The sequence below is a fragment of the Leucoraja erinacea genome, chromosome 29 (assembly GCF_028641065.1).
Source record: "Leucoraja erinacea ecotype New England chromosome 29, Leri_hhj_1, whole genome shotgun sequence".
Classification (NCBI taxonomy): domain Eukaryota; kingdom Metazoa; phylum Chordata; class Chondrichthyes; order Rajiformes; family Rajidae; genus Leucoraja; species Leucoraja erinaceus.
This window is the reverse complement of record NC_073405.1, coordinates 12,189,509-12,206,865: the sequence shown is the minus strand read 5'-3', so window position 1 is coordinate 12,206,865 and position 17,357 is coordinate 12,189,509. Positions and strand designations below refer to the sequence as shown.

Genomic DNA, 17,357 nt, shown 5'->3' with positions numbered 1-17,357 from the left:
CGTACATTTCGAGTCCAAGTCCAAGTGCTGTGTGTGTTTTGTGCGTGTGATCGTAGCGGTAATGGCCGAGGCGCTCCGAGAAGCCGTCGGCTTCAACCTGACTCGTGAACCGAGACGCGGGCCACCAAGACTGGGACGCATTTATAACCCACTCCCTGTTAAAGGGACACCGCGTCTTGTTCGGCCTGCACAAGTAGCCTTTCCCTGAGATCATATCCTTCTCCCAAACATATCTAAACATAATTTAACAATCCCAATTCGTAAAACAAAAGCACACTTTGGCGCTGTGCGGTGTTAATTATTATTTTTTGGTTAAATTTAAAAATAGATTTTCTGGTCCATTTTCACAAAGTTTTGGGAATAAAAGCAGTATTGTTCTGGTTCTGTTATTAGTCCACTATCAAGTGGCCCAGAAAATAGATTAGCTGCTCAATTTCGCCATGACTATTCAAAAAATACTTATCGTGTTGCAAAATACCGAATCGTTTAAAAATGCTTAAGTTCCTTGGTGGAATAATACTCCTGACCAAATACCCTTAAGTTTCTGCGCCGCTTTTCAGTACTGCAATGTTTATATGTAACAGTTTCGCAGTGGAAGCTAGTTTTGGTCAATTAAGTTTAAGTCGGGGAATATTGTTTTTTATCTGTAGCCAGTCCCGCTTGAAACTGTGCAGAATGAAAACTTACTAATAATATTCCACAAATTGGTCGCCCTCGTTTTTTTAGGAAGATTTCCATGATATTCCCAAAGTGAATGAATAAATAAAGATTACATTATTGCAGTCAACACTGTTGACTGACCGATCAAAGAGGAGGAAAACAGATTGAACGAGAAAAATAAAAGCAAATGCCTGATTCATAATGCGCGTTATATTAGAGGGATCAGGTATATACTTCTGAACTAAAACACTGTGGTTTGTGCCTTTGATTTCGGTTTGTCGTTGTATGTGTATATTGTCTTTTAGTATGGTAACAGTCGGCCCGGCTACCTAGGTGAAGTGGACTGACTATTTTGATATTTTTGTGTTCACTACTGGTTTGCACTGATAACATCGGTTAGTTGCTCGGCCGAGCGTACAATAGTTGTGATTCATATACCTCGGATGGCCCTTCATGTAGACAAATGAATATTTACCACCCAAGTCTCAATTATTCGGTAATATTTAGAGGGTTAAATATCTCTTAAATAGAAACGGGTTTTCATGTATCCGAATAGCTATTTTGTTGGGAAGCTAATCGTTGTTTGTGCGGCTGCGTTCCAGTGTGTTTCCTTCTGTAACCCAATGCATGGGACTCTAGAAAGCGGGTACAGTGATTACTAATAACTTTTACACGTTCGGAGTCATTCGCATAGCTGGTGATTTATTTGAGTCGTTTTGTTTTTAAAATATTTGAACTTGGATGTAACGTTGCGAGAGGCGAGAGTTGTGGCTGGCTCATCATAGATTTTGCAGCAGTCCGAGAGAGAGAAGCGATATTTTCGCTTCTAGTGTTGACACTGCTGCAAAACGCGCCGTTCTCCTCCCCCCCCCCCCCCCTCACTCTCCACGTTCTCTCCTCCCCATTATGGGAATGTTTGTGGGATATTTTTTTATTTTTGTCGAAGTGGGATTTTGCTGAAATGCTACCTCAACGGATGAAGAGGGACTGAGTGTGTGAGAAAGAGAGAGAGAGAGAGAGAGAGAGAGAGAGAGAGAGAGAGGGGGGGGGAGTGAGCGAGAGAGTGTGTTGTCGGTTGACAGGGAGAGGGAGTGAGAGAGAGTACAGTATTGCATGGACTGGGGCAAAAGGTCTTATTAAACCCCCAGCGGTAACATTGGCCCCCTGGGCTGTTCAGAGACCTCGTCGTGGGACTGCCTGGCTTGGCCGGCGGGTGTAGCGGGCAGCTGGGCTGGGCTGGGCGGACTGAGCGTGGAGCCACTGCCTCCTCTCACTGTGCGAGTGTGTGTAGGTGGGATCTAGACGCCGCAGCGATGATTCCGTAACTTTTGGATGATCTAGAGAGAGGGAGACTTTGCTTGCAGGCCGTTATGATGTTCTCCCCGCTCTGTCTGACCCAGGTAAGGTGTGCTGACAACCCTCTCTCCCCCCCTCCCCCTCCCCCTCCGCTCCATTCCTGACCCTGGACCATCCACTTTCTACTATCCCATTCTCACCGCGGCGCCTTCTGCCTTCTGGGCAACGCGGCAACTGGTGAAAATGGCGGGAGGGCAGAAGGCAGCGTGCGCCTCCCGACCCTCGCCCTCCCCCTCCCACCCCTCCCATCTCATGGTCCACGCCATCTCCTGATATCTCCCCAAACCCACCCTACTCCCCTGTCCCCCCTTCCCCTCCCCCCCCCCCCCCCCCCCCCCCCATCTCATCGTCCCTCTCTCCCACCATCTCTTCACCCCTCTTCCTCCGAATTTCCCACTCCCCTCCCCCCGCCTCTGATTTCTCCCACTCCCCACCTGATCCACCTCCCTCTGGTCCCCCCCCCCGCTAACCTCTTCCCTCCCTCCATCACCCCTGATCACCCCTCTCCCTCTGATCACCCCTCCCTCTGATCACCCCCTCCCTCTGATCACCCCTATCCCTCTGATCACCCCTATCCTTCTGAACGCCCCCTCCACTCCACTCCCTCTAATTCCCACCCCCCTGCCTCCTATGCCCCCTCCCCACCCATCTCTGATGCATCTTTTGCATCTGGCACCACCTGCTCTAACACCCCTCCCCCACTTGTCTCTCCCCCACCACTAGCCAGCCCCTCACCCTCCTCATGCCCACGTCTAGTCCCCTCCTCAGGCCTACCTGTAGCCCCCCTAATGCCCTCTAGCCCCCCTCCTCATGCCCACCTCTACTCCCTCCCCTCCCAATGCCCACCTCTAACCCCCCCCCCCCCTTCCTGCTCCAAACTCCTCCCATTATCCCACATCCCCACCTTCCTTTCCTTTCTCAATACACACTGATATTACCCACTCCTCCCTGTCTTTGCCAGTTCCTAACCCTCTTCTCCCTGTCGCCCTTTCCCCCCTCTATTCCCTCCTTTCTTTAAGTTCTATCCGCACTGGATTTCTCCTCCTCCTCACTTAGATTCTTAGAATCCCCTCTTCCACCCCTTTCCCCTTTGAATCCATCTTCTTCACTTTTTACCTCATTGCCATCTTCCCCTTTCCATTCCTCACCTTTCCCCTTCCCCTCCCTACCCCTTTCACCCCTTTCTCTTCCCGCTTGGCATCATTCCCCCCCCGAACATATCCCTTATCACCTGCCTCTCTTTGCTTTCCACCTCAACTGTTCCATCTCGGCCTTCTCCCCCGCTCTGCCCTTTTTCCAATCGCCACTCCGCTTCTGCCCCCTTTTCCCTCCCCACGTTACCTCTTCCCTTCCAACTTCACCACTCCACCATCTCCGCGTATCTGCCTTCCACGTGCTACCCATGCCGCCTTTCTGAATCTCTCACCCGTTCTCCACCACTGCCCATGCTTCCTTACACTTGTTTCGCCTCTTCTGCATCTTTGCTCTCTGTTTCCCACCTCTCGATCCAGCCTCTCCACCCATCCTTCTTGTAACCCCCTTTCCCTGTCCCCATTACTGTTAATTCTCCAAAAACCTGTTCCTCCCCACCCACCTCTCCCCCCCTCCCCAATTCTACCCTCTTCCCCAATCTTCCCCCTCTCCCCTCCCCCAATCTATTCCCTCTCCCTCAACCCCCTATCTCCCCCTCTCCATGCCAACCCTTTCTCCCTCCCCCTGTCGCTCCCTATGCCTCTCCTCCCAGCCCATTCCTGTCCATCAGCCTCCCTGTTCCTCTCCCTCTCCCTCTCCCTCCCCCTTACCCATGCCTGCCAGTCTCTGCAAAAAGAAAATGAGTCCACATTGGCGATTTTAAAACCCCCCCCCCCCCCCCCCCCCCTTTTGCTACTCCTCTCTACCCACTTGGCTCTTTCAAACTTTGCAGAACACTTCCAGCTGCTACTATGGATTTTTTTTTAATGTTTCTGCGGCCATTTGAAATTGGAAGAACTTTTATTTTGCAGAGCATTGCATTGTGTTAATCCTTTGCCACTTCAGTTACAGGGAGACATATTTATTGTTGTTTATTTATCGTTTAAAAAAAATTTAAAGTCCAAATTATATTGCAAACATTCTGCGTTGTGGTAAAACGAGAGGACTTGCATTGGAGGTCGTTTGTGGGGGGAATCCTTTATTTCTTCAAGGAATTGGGATCTCAAGAATAGAACATGATTTGTGGCTTATTGGAACTCCTGCAGGTTTCAAGAGTTTTATTTGCCACGAGAACCCATTTGCTACAGTTCTCATCTGTTCATTTAATCACATGTTTTCTTAAAATGTAGTTAACCAACTTTTTTAAAATTGCGTTTGAGGTGTATAATTTTCAAGTCATTTGGTCAGAGTGATTCAGTTTATATTTTCGACAAGGATCTATATTCAGTTAAGTTCTATACCTGGTCAGGAAAGTTCTGTGGTTGCTTACTAAAATTGAATAACAGACTAGGTACAGTGGTGGTCTGGTCTATAATCTGTTAACACAATTTCACTTGCTCTTTCAAGAAATGTTACGTTACACATTTTTAGAAGAGTTTTTATTTTGGTTCAGGGGGAAAAAAAATCCGATCTCGGTGAGAAACTTTGTAAATACGGCACCCTCGCTACTTCCTTTGGAGGTGCCAGATTTTGTATTCCAGTTTGTGAATTGCATGGGAATCGAAACGTGGATTCCTAAAGCGTAAACTCAGTAGCAACTGCAACACCAGATGCAGAGAAAAGGTGATAATGTACTAATGGCGGGCATTTATAATTTGTTTGCAAGTTATTTTTATTTCTGAGGATTGAGAACGTGAAATCTATTTTGAAGAGGGAGTGCAGCTTGCAGTAATCTGAAAACAGTTGAAGTGTAGCTAATCTGTCCAGACAGTCTGTATCGGATAACAAAGCTGCATTATTGTCCTATTAATTATTTAAATAGTTTCATGGTCTAGAAGCATTATAAACATTCTTTGATAATAACAGACAAAAGGGAACTTCCTATATGGAGCTAGAAGACATTTCAGATGCATTGTAAGGAAAAATGAAAGTGAAAGGAACTTAATGTATACAATCCAATCCAAACCCTGAAGGTTTATTTGCTAGTTTATTTTATTTATTTTTTAAAATATTTTTATTTCTTACTGTATTTTCTTTATCACTTCACATTTTAATTAATTTACCCTTTAAGTACAACTTTTAAAAAATGTCACACTATGCTTCTTTGTTAGTTGATACGTTCTTTCACTTGTCAATCCTTTTACATGTTTTTTCCAATCCCTCTTAACTTCCATTCCTCAACATAAAATATATCCAAACATTTTTATTGCTGATTTCAATATCCATCAATTATTGAGAAGGTCAAAAGTCCTTGCCAGTGGGTCTGTGTGCTTTAAGAAACTATTGAGTAAAATAGGAAACTGTTCGTACGATCACCAAATCAAAACGCTTTTATCAGAGAAACTCTTTCTTCTCTGGTCAGGACTATTACTTGCAGTCACAATGTAAAAGCATGGAAAATAGTGTGACACTCTGAAGTTGAAACTTGTGGGAGTCAGTGAACTATAATTTCTAATTGTCAGCAGTGGGTGTTAACATGAAAAATACTATTCATTTATGGCCAGGGTTTCAAAGCATTCTCAGATTATGAAGGAAGATTTTAAGTGTGAATTTGGTATGTATTGCCTTCTTTTTAAAGTATCTGATCAGGTCTTGTACAATGGTGTTTCAGTTAAAATGGGCGCTGCTTTGAATATTACCTTGCTATTTTATAATGACTAGGGAGCAAAGAATAGGAACATTGTCTGGCCACAGTCATGTGTCACATTGCTACAGTACTGATGGCAGTAACACACTCTGTGAATAACCAGCTGGCATCCACTTGCAGAACAGTAGCAGGAGATAATGCTAATTGTGTGCATTCCTGGATAGAACTACAATCATTTTGTGTTTTTTTTAAATACAGGCCTGAGTTTGCAAACTAAAGTTATATACCTGTAATTACAGCATATGCATAATAAACCTAAATATTGTGTGTGTGTGTGTGTGTGTGTATGCATGTACCCCCCCCCCCCCCCCCACACACACACACACACACACACACACATATAGTGTGCGTATACATATATACCATATACACACACCTGTATATGCACATACATATATGGAAATAGACAGACGCACACACATTTTATTTACATATATATAAATATATTATATATCTGTGTGTGTATATATATATATGTGTGTATATATATATATATATGTGTATATATATATATATGTGTATATGTATATATATATATATATATATATATATATATATATATATATATATATATATGTGTGTGTGTGTATATATATGTACACATATATATATATATATATATATGTATGTGTGTGTGTGTGTATGCACACACACACACACATATACACACATATATATATATATATAATTCAGTGATTGCAGATATTCAATGTGAAATGCCTGTGGGCATCTGTAGCTGCTAATTTACATACACCGTCGGGGAAATAGACTGGGGTTCACTGTGTGTAGAAGTGTGAGAGTTGGGATGGGAAGGAGGTCACGGGCTGGACATACATTAAACTGAATCAATTAATTTTCCATGCTGCTGGGAACTGTGGCTGCTGATGGGGCAGCTTCCTGGGGTATGGAAAAAATTAAATCAACTGTTTTATCACAAAGTTAGGCTACGTCAGCCGTAAGGTCACACACTGCAGGGCAAGGGCAGTCATCTTTAAGACGACAACTTGAGGCAAATTTTGCAAATGTAATAAACTGAATCTGGGTTTCCGTTCACTGAAAGCTTTGGAGATGTCAGTTCACTCATTTAATTGAGATTCGGATAAACCTGTGTAGGGCCCTCGGTTCCCGAAATCAACATGCCAGAGTGGCCCCAATCACATGCAGTGATATTGCTGGGGAGTATAGGCCCATGGTACATGCCCACTCATTCCTCAACAGTTATAGAGTCATACGGCACAGAAACAGGCTCTTTGGCCCAACTCCTCCATGCCGATTAAGATGCGCCATGTGAGTTGATCCCATATGCCCGCGTTTGGCCCATATCCCTCTAAACCTTTCCTATCCACATACCTGTCCAATTATTGTTTAAATGCTGTTAATCAACCACCTCCTCTGGCAACTTCTGAGTGGTGGGAAAACGCTACCCCCCCATGTTCTTATTAAATCTTTCCCCTCTCACCTTAAACGTATGTCCTCTGGTTCTTGATTCACCTACTTTGGGTAAAAGACTCTCTATGCATTTATACAAAAAGACTCTGTGCCTTTGCTCCGTTGTGAATATTTCTCAGTGGCACGTTTCTGAAAACGCAAAATGGTTGGCATCTTGGTAATGTTTTGGCCGAGAGACACTCGCCTGGGTGTTGTGGGACTGCTGTTCTGTCGCAGTATCGAGGCAGAGCAGGGCTTTAATTCACAGCACCACAACTGACCTGCTGACGCACACTGCTAAGCAACTGAGATCAAATGAAAAAGAATCCCAGTTCCTCACAGAAAAAAATTCCCACTGAAATTAAGGACAGTAAAATGATAGTGGGTTAATTAGTATTGCATTATAATGGCATTTGCAGTTAAAGGTATGTTACTTATTAATACCTAGTCTCACAGATTAAAATTACTTAGCTCATCTACTGATTTGGCATTCACTGACTGAAATGCAGTTTCGAGTGCAGTCAATTGACTGCATGAGTGCCTGTAAGGGCAGGGAATATGCTTGCAGAGCACATGGTTTCTCCAAACAGACTGTGGAGGACACTCATTTTGGCCCCATCTCACTGTTTGAAGAAGGGTCCTGACCCGAAAAGTCACCTATCCATGTTCTCCAGGACTGCTGCCTGACCTGCATGGTTACTCCAGCATTTTGTGTCTTTCCTTGGCAAACCAATATCTGCAGTTCCATGTTTCTTCATTTTGACAAGTTTTGTTTAGAGAAACATCACAGAAATAGGCCCTTGGGCCCACAAGTCCGCGCCGACCATCGATCACCTTATGTTGTCCCACTTTCTCATCCACTCCCTTGCACCATGGGCAATTTACAGAGAGAGGCCAGTTAACCTACAAACCCAGACGTCTTTAGGGTGTGAGAGGATGGAGGAGCACCCAAAGGAAACCCACACAGTCACAGGAAAAATGTGCAAATTCCACCCAGACAACAGCCATCATCAGGATCGAACTTGGGTCTCTGGTGCTGTAAGGCAGATGCTCTACCCACTGCCCTTGCAGTTGATGGCAAGGCTGAGGGAGCTGCTGAATGGGTTGTGGTTGGGTGCTTCACAGCCCCATGGCCCGGGTTTGATCCTCACCTTGGGTGTTCCCTGTGTGGAGTTTGCACATTCTCCCTACCCCAAAAATGTAGAACATTGTACATGGAGCAGTACAGCACAGGAACAGGCCACAGGAACAGGTGCCGGACATGATGCCAAGTGCAAGTAATCTCTTATGCCTGCATGTGATCCCTTTCCCTCTATTCCATGCATATCCATGGGCCCATCTAAAAGCCTCTTAAACACTGTTATTGTATCTGCTGTCTCCATCCCCACCTCTGGCAGCACATTCCGGGCACCCACCGTGTTTAAAAAAAAAAGTTTCCCACCTACCTTCTTTAAACATTGCCCCTCTCGCCTTCTAGCTGTTCCTTCTAGCCTGGGAGAATGATTCTGACTGGCTACCCTATCTACGCTTCTCATAATTTTATAACGTTTTATCTGGTCCTTACTCAACCTCTGACGCTCCAGAGAAAACTATCCAAGTTTGTTAGGTCAGATTGATAACTACCCTTTAGTAACCAGTATAAGGGGAGAAAGAATCGAAGGGGGGTTGTGAGAGGGACTAATTCAAGGGGTACGGGAAATAAGGAGAGGGGAAATGTGACCAATGGGATTACTGACTATCTGCTGTCATGGATCGAACAGGAAAATTACCCTCTAATTGTGCCATTATAAAACAAGATTATATTTGTGTCATTATGAAATAATGAAATTCCATCTTGCCTGTAAAGCTGCATATGGCAGTTATTTCCTGACTCTTGAGATTAACAAAGTTTTCTATGATTTGCTTCTGCTTTGAAAATCAATCTTAATTATTCTCCAAGATTGTTTTCATTGGAGAGAGAAATAATAAGATTTAAAACCCCTGCAATATTTTAAAGACTTCCACAAGTTTCAGGAGAATATTGGCAGGCTGTGGAAATGGACAGGCATGTGGCACGAAAGTTTAACACGCCAGTGTACAGTGATTCATTTGGGCCGGTAAAATGAGAAGAGGAAAAATAAATCGAATGGAACAGTTTTAAAAGGATTTTGAAGGTTGAAAACCTGCGGTGTTTCTCCCCGTAACCTTTGATGGTTGCAAGACAAACTGAAAGGAGAATTTTAAAGATGTTTTCATTAACAGAAGCACAGAGTGATGGTTAAATAGTGTTAGCCTCAGCTGCACATGGGGAGGAAGGGTAAACTTAAAAATAAAAATACAGATGCTCTCCGACTTACTTAAGTCAGATGTTACGCAAGGTGGATGATCACATCGGTGCTCCCATGCAGAGCCCATGTGTGAGCATCCGAGAGAACAGCAGACTGGCCTGCAGACATGTCCACATATGAAGGTATTAGCGCGCACGGCTACCGAGTCCATCGAGACGTGCAACGCGGAAATAAAGCTTAAAGAATTGTTTTCGCAAGTGGAATTTTTTGTAAATCGTCCGTTATATCAGTTGGGGAGTGCCTGTAGCGGAATGATTTGTTCTGAAAATTACTATAACAGCAGAGGAAACGGGTCCTTCGGCCATTGAAACCACACCGACCTGCGAACACTGGTTCTATGCTAACCCACTTTCTCATCCACTCCCTACACTGGGGGCAATGTACAGAGACCAGTTAACCAATGAACTTCTATGTCTTTGGAGTGTGGGAGGAAACCGGAGCTCCCAGAGAAAACCCACGCAGATCACGGGGAGAATGTACAAAATCCGTACACACAGCATTCGTGGTCAGGACCAAACCCATGCCTCTGGCGCTGTAAGGCAGCGACTTAATCGCTGTGCCACCGTGCCGTGCACTTGATAATATTTTTGGAAAAGGAAGTGGATTGATTAATTAATTGATTGGAAGATACAGCAAGGAAACAGGCCCTTCGGCCCACTAAAGCCACACTGACCTTTGAGGACTAGTTCTATATTATCCCACTTTCGCATCCACTCCCTACACATTGGGGCCGATTTACAGGCCAATTAATCCACAAAAATCCACAGGTTTTGAGGATTTGGGAGGAAACGGGACCACCCAGAAGAAACCCACGCGTTCACAGTAAGAACGTGCAAACCCCACACAGACAGCATCCGAGGTCAGGATTGGAACCAGGTCTCTGGCACTGCGAGGCAGCAGCTCTACCCGCTGCACCACCGTGCTGCCCTCAAGTGTCGAAGAACCTTTTGATCTCCCGTGCAGAGAAAATATTTGGTTGTTTTTCGGTTTATTTTTATGCAATGGACTGGTTTGGTCTGAAAAATACTGAAATAGTGGGAGAAACAGAAGTGATAGTAATTTTCGAAAGGGAATAAGATATATGCTTGAAATGGCTTTGACTTTTCTCTGGGCAATAGAGAGCAGAACTGATCAGCAAACTCTGCTGGAGAATTGGTTAAAGCATGATGGTGTGAGCGTACTTCTTTCCTCTGGATTTTTCTATGACGATTTGTCTGCGGAGTACATTTTTCAGATGAAAGGGACATAAATTCAACATCAGGGTGCTATTTCTGGGCGTTACATAAGCAGAGATTTGTGTCATTTAGCAGTGGGGTGATTTTGAAGGCCCGCTCTCTGTTTGCACACCTTGAAGTTTCTGCTGAATTTGGCAGAGCCCCCTCTCAGTGGGCAGCCGTTTTGGAAATTTGCTTAGTGTAGTCAAAATGGTGCCTGCATGAGGGGGGTATTAGCTACAGGGAGGAGTTGCACAGACTTGCATTGTTTTCGGTGGAACACCGGAGGTTGAGGGGGGAGACCTGATAGAAATCTGTAAAATTATGGGAGGCATAGATTAGGTCAGCAGTCAGACCCTTTATCCCAAGGTGAGGGGGGAGAAAAGTAAAGATTAGAGGGCACACCTTTAAGGTAAGAGGAGCAAAGTTTAAAGGAGATGTGCGGGGCAGAGTGTGCGGTTGGGGGGGTGGAGGCAGATGCAATAGTTTCAGAGACTTTAGGATGGGCTTTGGGATATGCAGGGAATGGAGGAATATATGGATTACATGCAGGCAATTAAGAGTTGGTCTTGGCATCATGTTCAACGCAGACATTGTGGGCTGAAGGGCCTGTTCTTGTGCTGTACTGTTCTATGTTCTAAAAAACTTTCAGAACTCAGTCTGGTGTGACTTTTCGGTCTCTGTGGGGTCACATCAGTAATCTTTCAATCTATAGCGGTTGACCACGTTGATTGCATCTTGTTCTGGAGAACTGATGAACTGAAGTTTCAATAAGTGGACAGTAAGCTTAGAAACTGGGAACACTTTTTTTATCCTCGAAGTGAATCAGTGTAATGGAAGTCTGATTTTTTTTTTGGGATAAGTGTTCAATGTTTCTTGGGTGGGTATATATTCTGATCATCAAATTCTACATAGGCTTTGATTGTCCTTTTCCATTGAAAAACTGTAGAGTGTGTAATGTGTAGAAGGAAATAGAACATGGAACATGTAAATCACAAAAACAGGCCCTTCGGCTCACAATGTCCACAACGTCGAACATGTTAAGATAAGCCAATCTCTTCTGTCTGCACATGATCCATATCCCTCCATTTCCTTATTAAATGGACCCGTCACTCTGCATAAACAAATATTGCCCAGTACATCTCTTTGAGATGCTGCCTCACCCATTACGTTTCTCCAGCATTTTTGCCTAACTTCGATTTTCCAGCATCTGCAGTTCCTTCTTAAACATCTCTTTGAACTTTGTCTCTCTCACCTTAAAGTTATGCCTTCGAGCCTTTGACTGCCACCCTGGGTAAAAAAGTTCTGTCTAAGCTATCTATGCTTCCAATAATTTTATATACTTCTATCAGATCTCCCCTCAACCTCAGGCGTTCTAGAGAAAACAATCCACGACAGTCCAGCCTCTCCTTATCGCTTATGCCTCCAATCCAGGCAGCATTCTAGTAAACCTCTTCTGCATCCTCTCCAAAGCCTCCACATCCTTCCTGAAATGGGTGACTAGAACAATACTTCAAATACAGCTTAAGCAAAGTCCTATAAAGCTACCACATGACTTCCTGTACCTTGTAAACAGTGCCTCGATCAAGAAGGCAAACATTCCATACATCTTCTTTATCATTCTCTCTATCTACGTTGTCACTTTCAGGGACGATGTGCTTGGACCCCAAGATCCCTCAGTACATCACTTTTAAATAGTAAAGTGGGGATGAATAAACATTTCTTACATTTCCTTGACCAATATATATCTCCTTTTTCTAACAAGGGGACAAAACCATGATTCATTTCATTATATCTGATCCGTAACCCCAAATTTGATGCACATAATAAATGATCTGTTTTCTCTTTGCCTACTTTACTTAAATTTGTTTACAACTTGTACTTAGATTAAACCAGGAACAACAATTTATAGTTGGAGTACAGGTTGTTCTGCTATAATGCATGTTTCCGTAATACAAATTAGATATTATGATAGTGATGAATTAGGAAATATTATTTGCATTATGTGAGCTGAATTGGCTGTAAACTGAAATTGATCAGGAACCAGAGAACCACTTAAAAGTTACCATGGAAATTAACAAGCAGAAAAAAAGCTGTCTTGGATTTAAATAGTAAAGGGGGAAAATGTTTTTTATGTAACCTCCCCATAGTAATCAGACCCATCTGAAGAACGCAGGTCAACTTTAACTGAGCCATTTGACTTGAACTTGTGCAAGGATACTCTGTTAAACAATGTAACATTCAACCCTTAGAACTAAATTAACTTGTTGCTACTGAAAAGACCATTACTTTTGAAAACTGTGCAGGAAAATAAACGTTGTTATTGAGAGAGTGAAACTCTCTCCCCCCCCCCCCCCCCCCCCCCCCCCCCCCCCCCCCCCCCCCCCCACACACACACACACTATATTTCATATTGACACAGTCATCTTTTCAATAACAAAATTTTCTTCTATATGAGGTTGCATTTTATAGGAATCCAACCATTGTGTTGGAGCAGAACTATCTGTCTGTGAAAATTTTCAAACAAATGCGCTTCAAAACATTAGGACACAAAGTGCTGGAGTAACTCAGCTGATCAGGCAGCATTTCTGGAGAATGGTCTTAGGTGACATTTCGGGTTGAGACCCTTCGTCAGAGCCATGGACTGTGGAATATGCCAGTCCCTCCTCGTACTAAATGATGCCTCACATGGCTAGCATCCCACTCTTCCTTCCAAACACCAACCTCTCGTTCCAGTATCTCTGCTGTGGCCATGGCATTAGTCCTGAATGGGTCATTAACAAATTACACCCTTAGTTTAATACTCTGGGCCTTTGGTGATCACATCGGTTTGAGAAGTTGCCATGTTTTGCTCTGTCACGCAAGGGCCTTGATCTCGCTGTTCTGCTTACGAGTCAATTGCCAGGAACTCTAAATATACATTGGGCAAATCAATACAAGAATCAATCAAAATCTCCAGGTTGAGTCAGCATATCAAACAATATGCGGTGTTTTGATGTAAATATATAATAGCAAGTAAATCCTTTTGGTACTAAACAGAGCAGTATTGGATTTCCGAATGTTTGAATATTTATTTGGAAAGCAGATTTTTTTTGGGCCTGGCTGCTATTGCTTGTGGATCACCAAATGTACGTTGCTTTGTCCCCTGAGGCTTGGATTGCGGTTTCTGTTAGAGACCAGCAGCATGAAAATGGAGCAAAGCACAAAGTGCTGGAGGAACTCAGCAGGTCATCTGTGGAGGGAATGGACAGGTGATGTCTTGGGGCAGGACCCTTCTTCAGACTGTCGATTGTTGATTAATTATTACTGATTTTTTGCCCCGTTGTCACCTTCCACTCAGCTAACAATAAACCCTTCTACATTTCCTTATCATCATCATCCGCTTTGACCCACCTAACCGTTCTATATCTCTCAACTCCCACTCCCCTGACTCAGTTTGAAGGAGGGTCTCGACTCGAAACGTCACCCATTTCTTCTCTCCAAAGATGCCGCCTCTCCCGCTGAGTTACTCCAGCATTTTGTGCCCTTCTTCAGACTGATGGAAACGTAGAGAATAGGTGCAGGAGTAGGCCATTCGGCCCTTCGAACCAGCACCGCCATTCAAAATGATTATGGCTGCTCATCCAGAATCAGTATCCCGTTGGCTATGGCTAGCAAGTGATAGGTGGAGAAACAAGGAACTGTGAATGCTGGCTCTCCAAGGAAATGCACAAAATGCTGGAGTAATTCAGTGGGTCAGGCAGCACCTTTGCACCCTGTAGGTAGGTACAGATGAAGGAAGTTAAATTAGATGAGTGGTGAAAGGCTAGAGATGAAAAGGAGAGAAAGGTATGTCAGATAAGGGGAAAAAGGGAGTGAAATGTAAAGCCAGAGAGAGAGGTGGATGGGTAAAGGGGCTGTGGGGGTAAGAGGATGGGATGGTGGGAGAAATGGGTGCACACCAGGATGGGTGGCACAGATGTAGTCAGTGGAGCAAGTCCTTGCCTGGGCAACTGTGGCACAGATTGGGAGCCCAGTGAAGACAGAGCAAAGAGGAACATTGATGCTGGGTTTATTCACATTAGATGCGTAAGAACCCTGGTTTACTTGTTCTTTCCCACCCTATCCACCCCTTCCACAGGTACTCCCCCCTGCAAATGCAGGTGTAACACACTTAGGTCCTTTTACCTCCTTTCTCGACTCTATCCAGGACCCCAGCAGTCCTTCCAGGTGACACAGAGGTTCACGACCACCTCCTCTAACGTCATCTACTATATCCGGTGTTCCCGACGTGGCCTCCTGTATATCAACAAGACCAAGCATATACTTGGCGACCGTTTCGCTGAACACTTTGGCCTATTGGATTCCCGGTTACTAATCACTTTAACTAACGACTTTAAATGCTGGGTGCCTGGAACGTGCTATCAGGGGGAGGTGGGAGAGGCAGATATAATGGTGGTGTTTAAGACGCTTTTTGAAAGGCAGATGGATAGGCAGGGAATTAAGAGGTATGGATCACATACAGGCAGAGGAGATTATGTAAACCTGGCATCTTATTGAGCATCAACATTGTGGGCCAAAGGGCCTGCCCTATAAAGTTGCATTGCACAAAATGTCAGCAGTAACTATTCATTGTTTCCCAGACTCGAGCAAGAGTTGGTGCAACCTTATGTTTGTGTATATATATTGCTTGATCTACCTGATTATTTCACAGTTTTGTCAACTTGTATATTTTCTCAATGCTAACCTCTGATTTTTTTTTGGTGGTATCAGTCAATCTGTTAGCAAGTCAGTATTGTCTTTATTGATTATTTCTGGGAAATAATTGAAGCAACCGTTTTCTCCTTGTGTTAAATCCTTCCAGCAGTTTTATCCTTCATGTGAAAGCTTTCTTGCCAAACCGTGATACTGAATCCACGGTATGGCTGGCATTAACATGTTTTGCTCAGCTCTCCTCTTGTCTGCACCCTGCTCTGTAGGTTTTCAGCATCAGTAACAATGCTCTCAGTTACCGCAGCACTTAAGTTAACTACAAGTGTTCAGTCCATTACCTGAAAAACCTTTCTTTAAAGTTGAGACGGAAAGTGGAGAACTAACTGACAGTGCAAAGAGGGAAAAGTGTAAACATTTGCTCTGATTAATGTTACCCTGGGAAATTGATATTGAACTTCCCGACAGAAGTATCTAAAATATATGAGAGGCATAGATAGGGTAGACAATCAGATCCTTTTTCCCAGCGTGGAAATGTCAAAGACTAGAGGCCACTGCTTTAAGGTGAGAGAGGCAAACTTTAAAGGAGATGTGCGGGGCAATTTTTTTTACACTGAGGATGATGAGTGCCTGGAATATGCTGCCGGGGGTGATGGTGGAGGCTGATACGATAGTGGCGTTTGAGAAGCTTTTCGATGGGCACATCAGTATGCAGAAAATCGAGGGATATGGATCATGGGCAGGCAGAGAAGAATCGTTTAACTTGGCCATCATGTTCGGCACTGACTCTGTGGGCGGAAAGGGCCAGATCCTTTGCTGTATTGTTCTATGCTCTATATTTTATATTATCATGCAGTCGTTCTCTTAAATCCATACCTTAAAAACTATTAAGGGTGGGCGAAATGGGGACAAAATTGAAGTTGACTTCTAACCTGTATGAAGCCTCTACAGTGACATTGGTGGATACATATTTAGTCTGCACAAGTGATTTGATGGGAAGAATTGTGGCCTTTTTTAATTGTGGCTTCTGCCTTCACTCCCCATTCCCAGCCAAGCCCAGCTCCCTCAGCTGATACCTCTCTGCCTCTTTTAGCTGTGGGCAGCTAAGATTGACACCAGGAGTTGCAGGCTCCTGTTGCCAAATTTGAAATTAAGTGATTGGGGGTGAAGGCCATGGGTTTTCAAACTCAACTATATCTACGTAACACAGGAAACATATTACTTCCCAATTTGGTTTGGTATGAGTATGTAGAACATAGAACAATGCAGCACAGGAACAGGCCCTTCAGCCCACAATGTCCCTGCTGAACATCATGTCAAGTTAATAATCTCCTCTGCCTGCATGTGATCCAATGGTTCAATGCTACTATATTGTCACGTGTATGTAGGCAAAGTGAAATTCCTTTTTTTGCAAGCAGTTCAGTGAGAATCTTAACACACATAGGTGCAATCATACATGTATAAGAAGAGTGTTAAAAAATAGTACAAAACTCTGAGGCAGTACACAAGAGTTGCCACGTTTCCAACTTGTATCCTTCAAGTTTCAAAGTTGCTAAAAATGTAGCCTTACTTGGCCACGAAGGCCCATTGTCACGGCGGCAGCACTGGGTCGGAGTTGCAGGGTCGGCCTGGCCTGGTGATGTGTCAATGCCCTCCACCGCTGCTCCATGCCGCCGCAGAACGCATCTGATCCATGCGCTCAGCCTCTGGAGCAGCACCTGATCTAATCGAGTTCTCGGCAGCCATATCCTTCCATTCTCTATCTACAAGCCACTCAAGGCTTCGTGCTTGCACCTATCCTACAATATCAAATGTTTATCTCTAAAGGGTTCACCACATTTGTTTAACTCCTTTTGATGAGAGATTTTCTTTTCTTCCTGCCCATTTTATCCATAACTTATGTGG

The 17,357-nt window shown here is 44.0% G+C and overlaps 1 protein-coding gene across 5 annotated transcripts in view; it reads left to right on the top strand.

Moving 5' to 3' along the window:
• The window catches only part of nfic (nuclear factor I/C), a 436,656-nt gene that overhangs the window by 106,422 nt on the left and 312,877 nt on the right, over window positions 1-17,357 (top strand). Inside the window, exon 1 of one of the 5 annotated variants that reach the window (XM_055658625.1) lies at window positions 1,729-2,060. The exons of the other annotated variants lie outside the window; for them this stretch is intronic. Within the exon in view, the coding sequence (XP_055514600.1) occupies window positions 2,031-2,060 (30 nt within the window). The 5' untranslated portion in view covers window positions 1,729-2,030. Of the gene's footprint in view, window positions 1-1,728; window positions 2,061-17,357 lie in introns of those variants that run through there. 5 annotated transcript variants of the gene reach the window in all.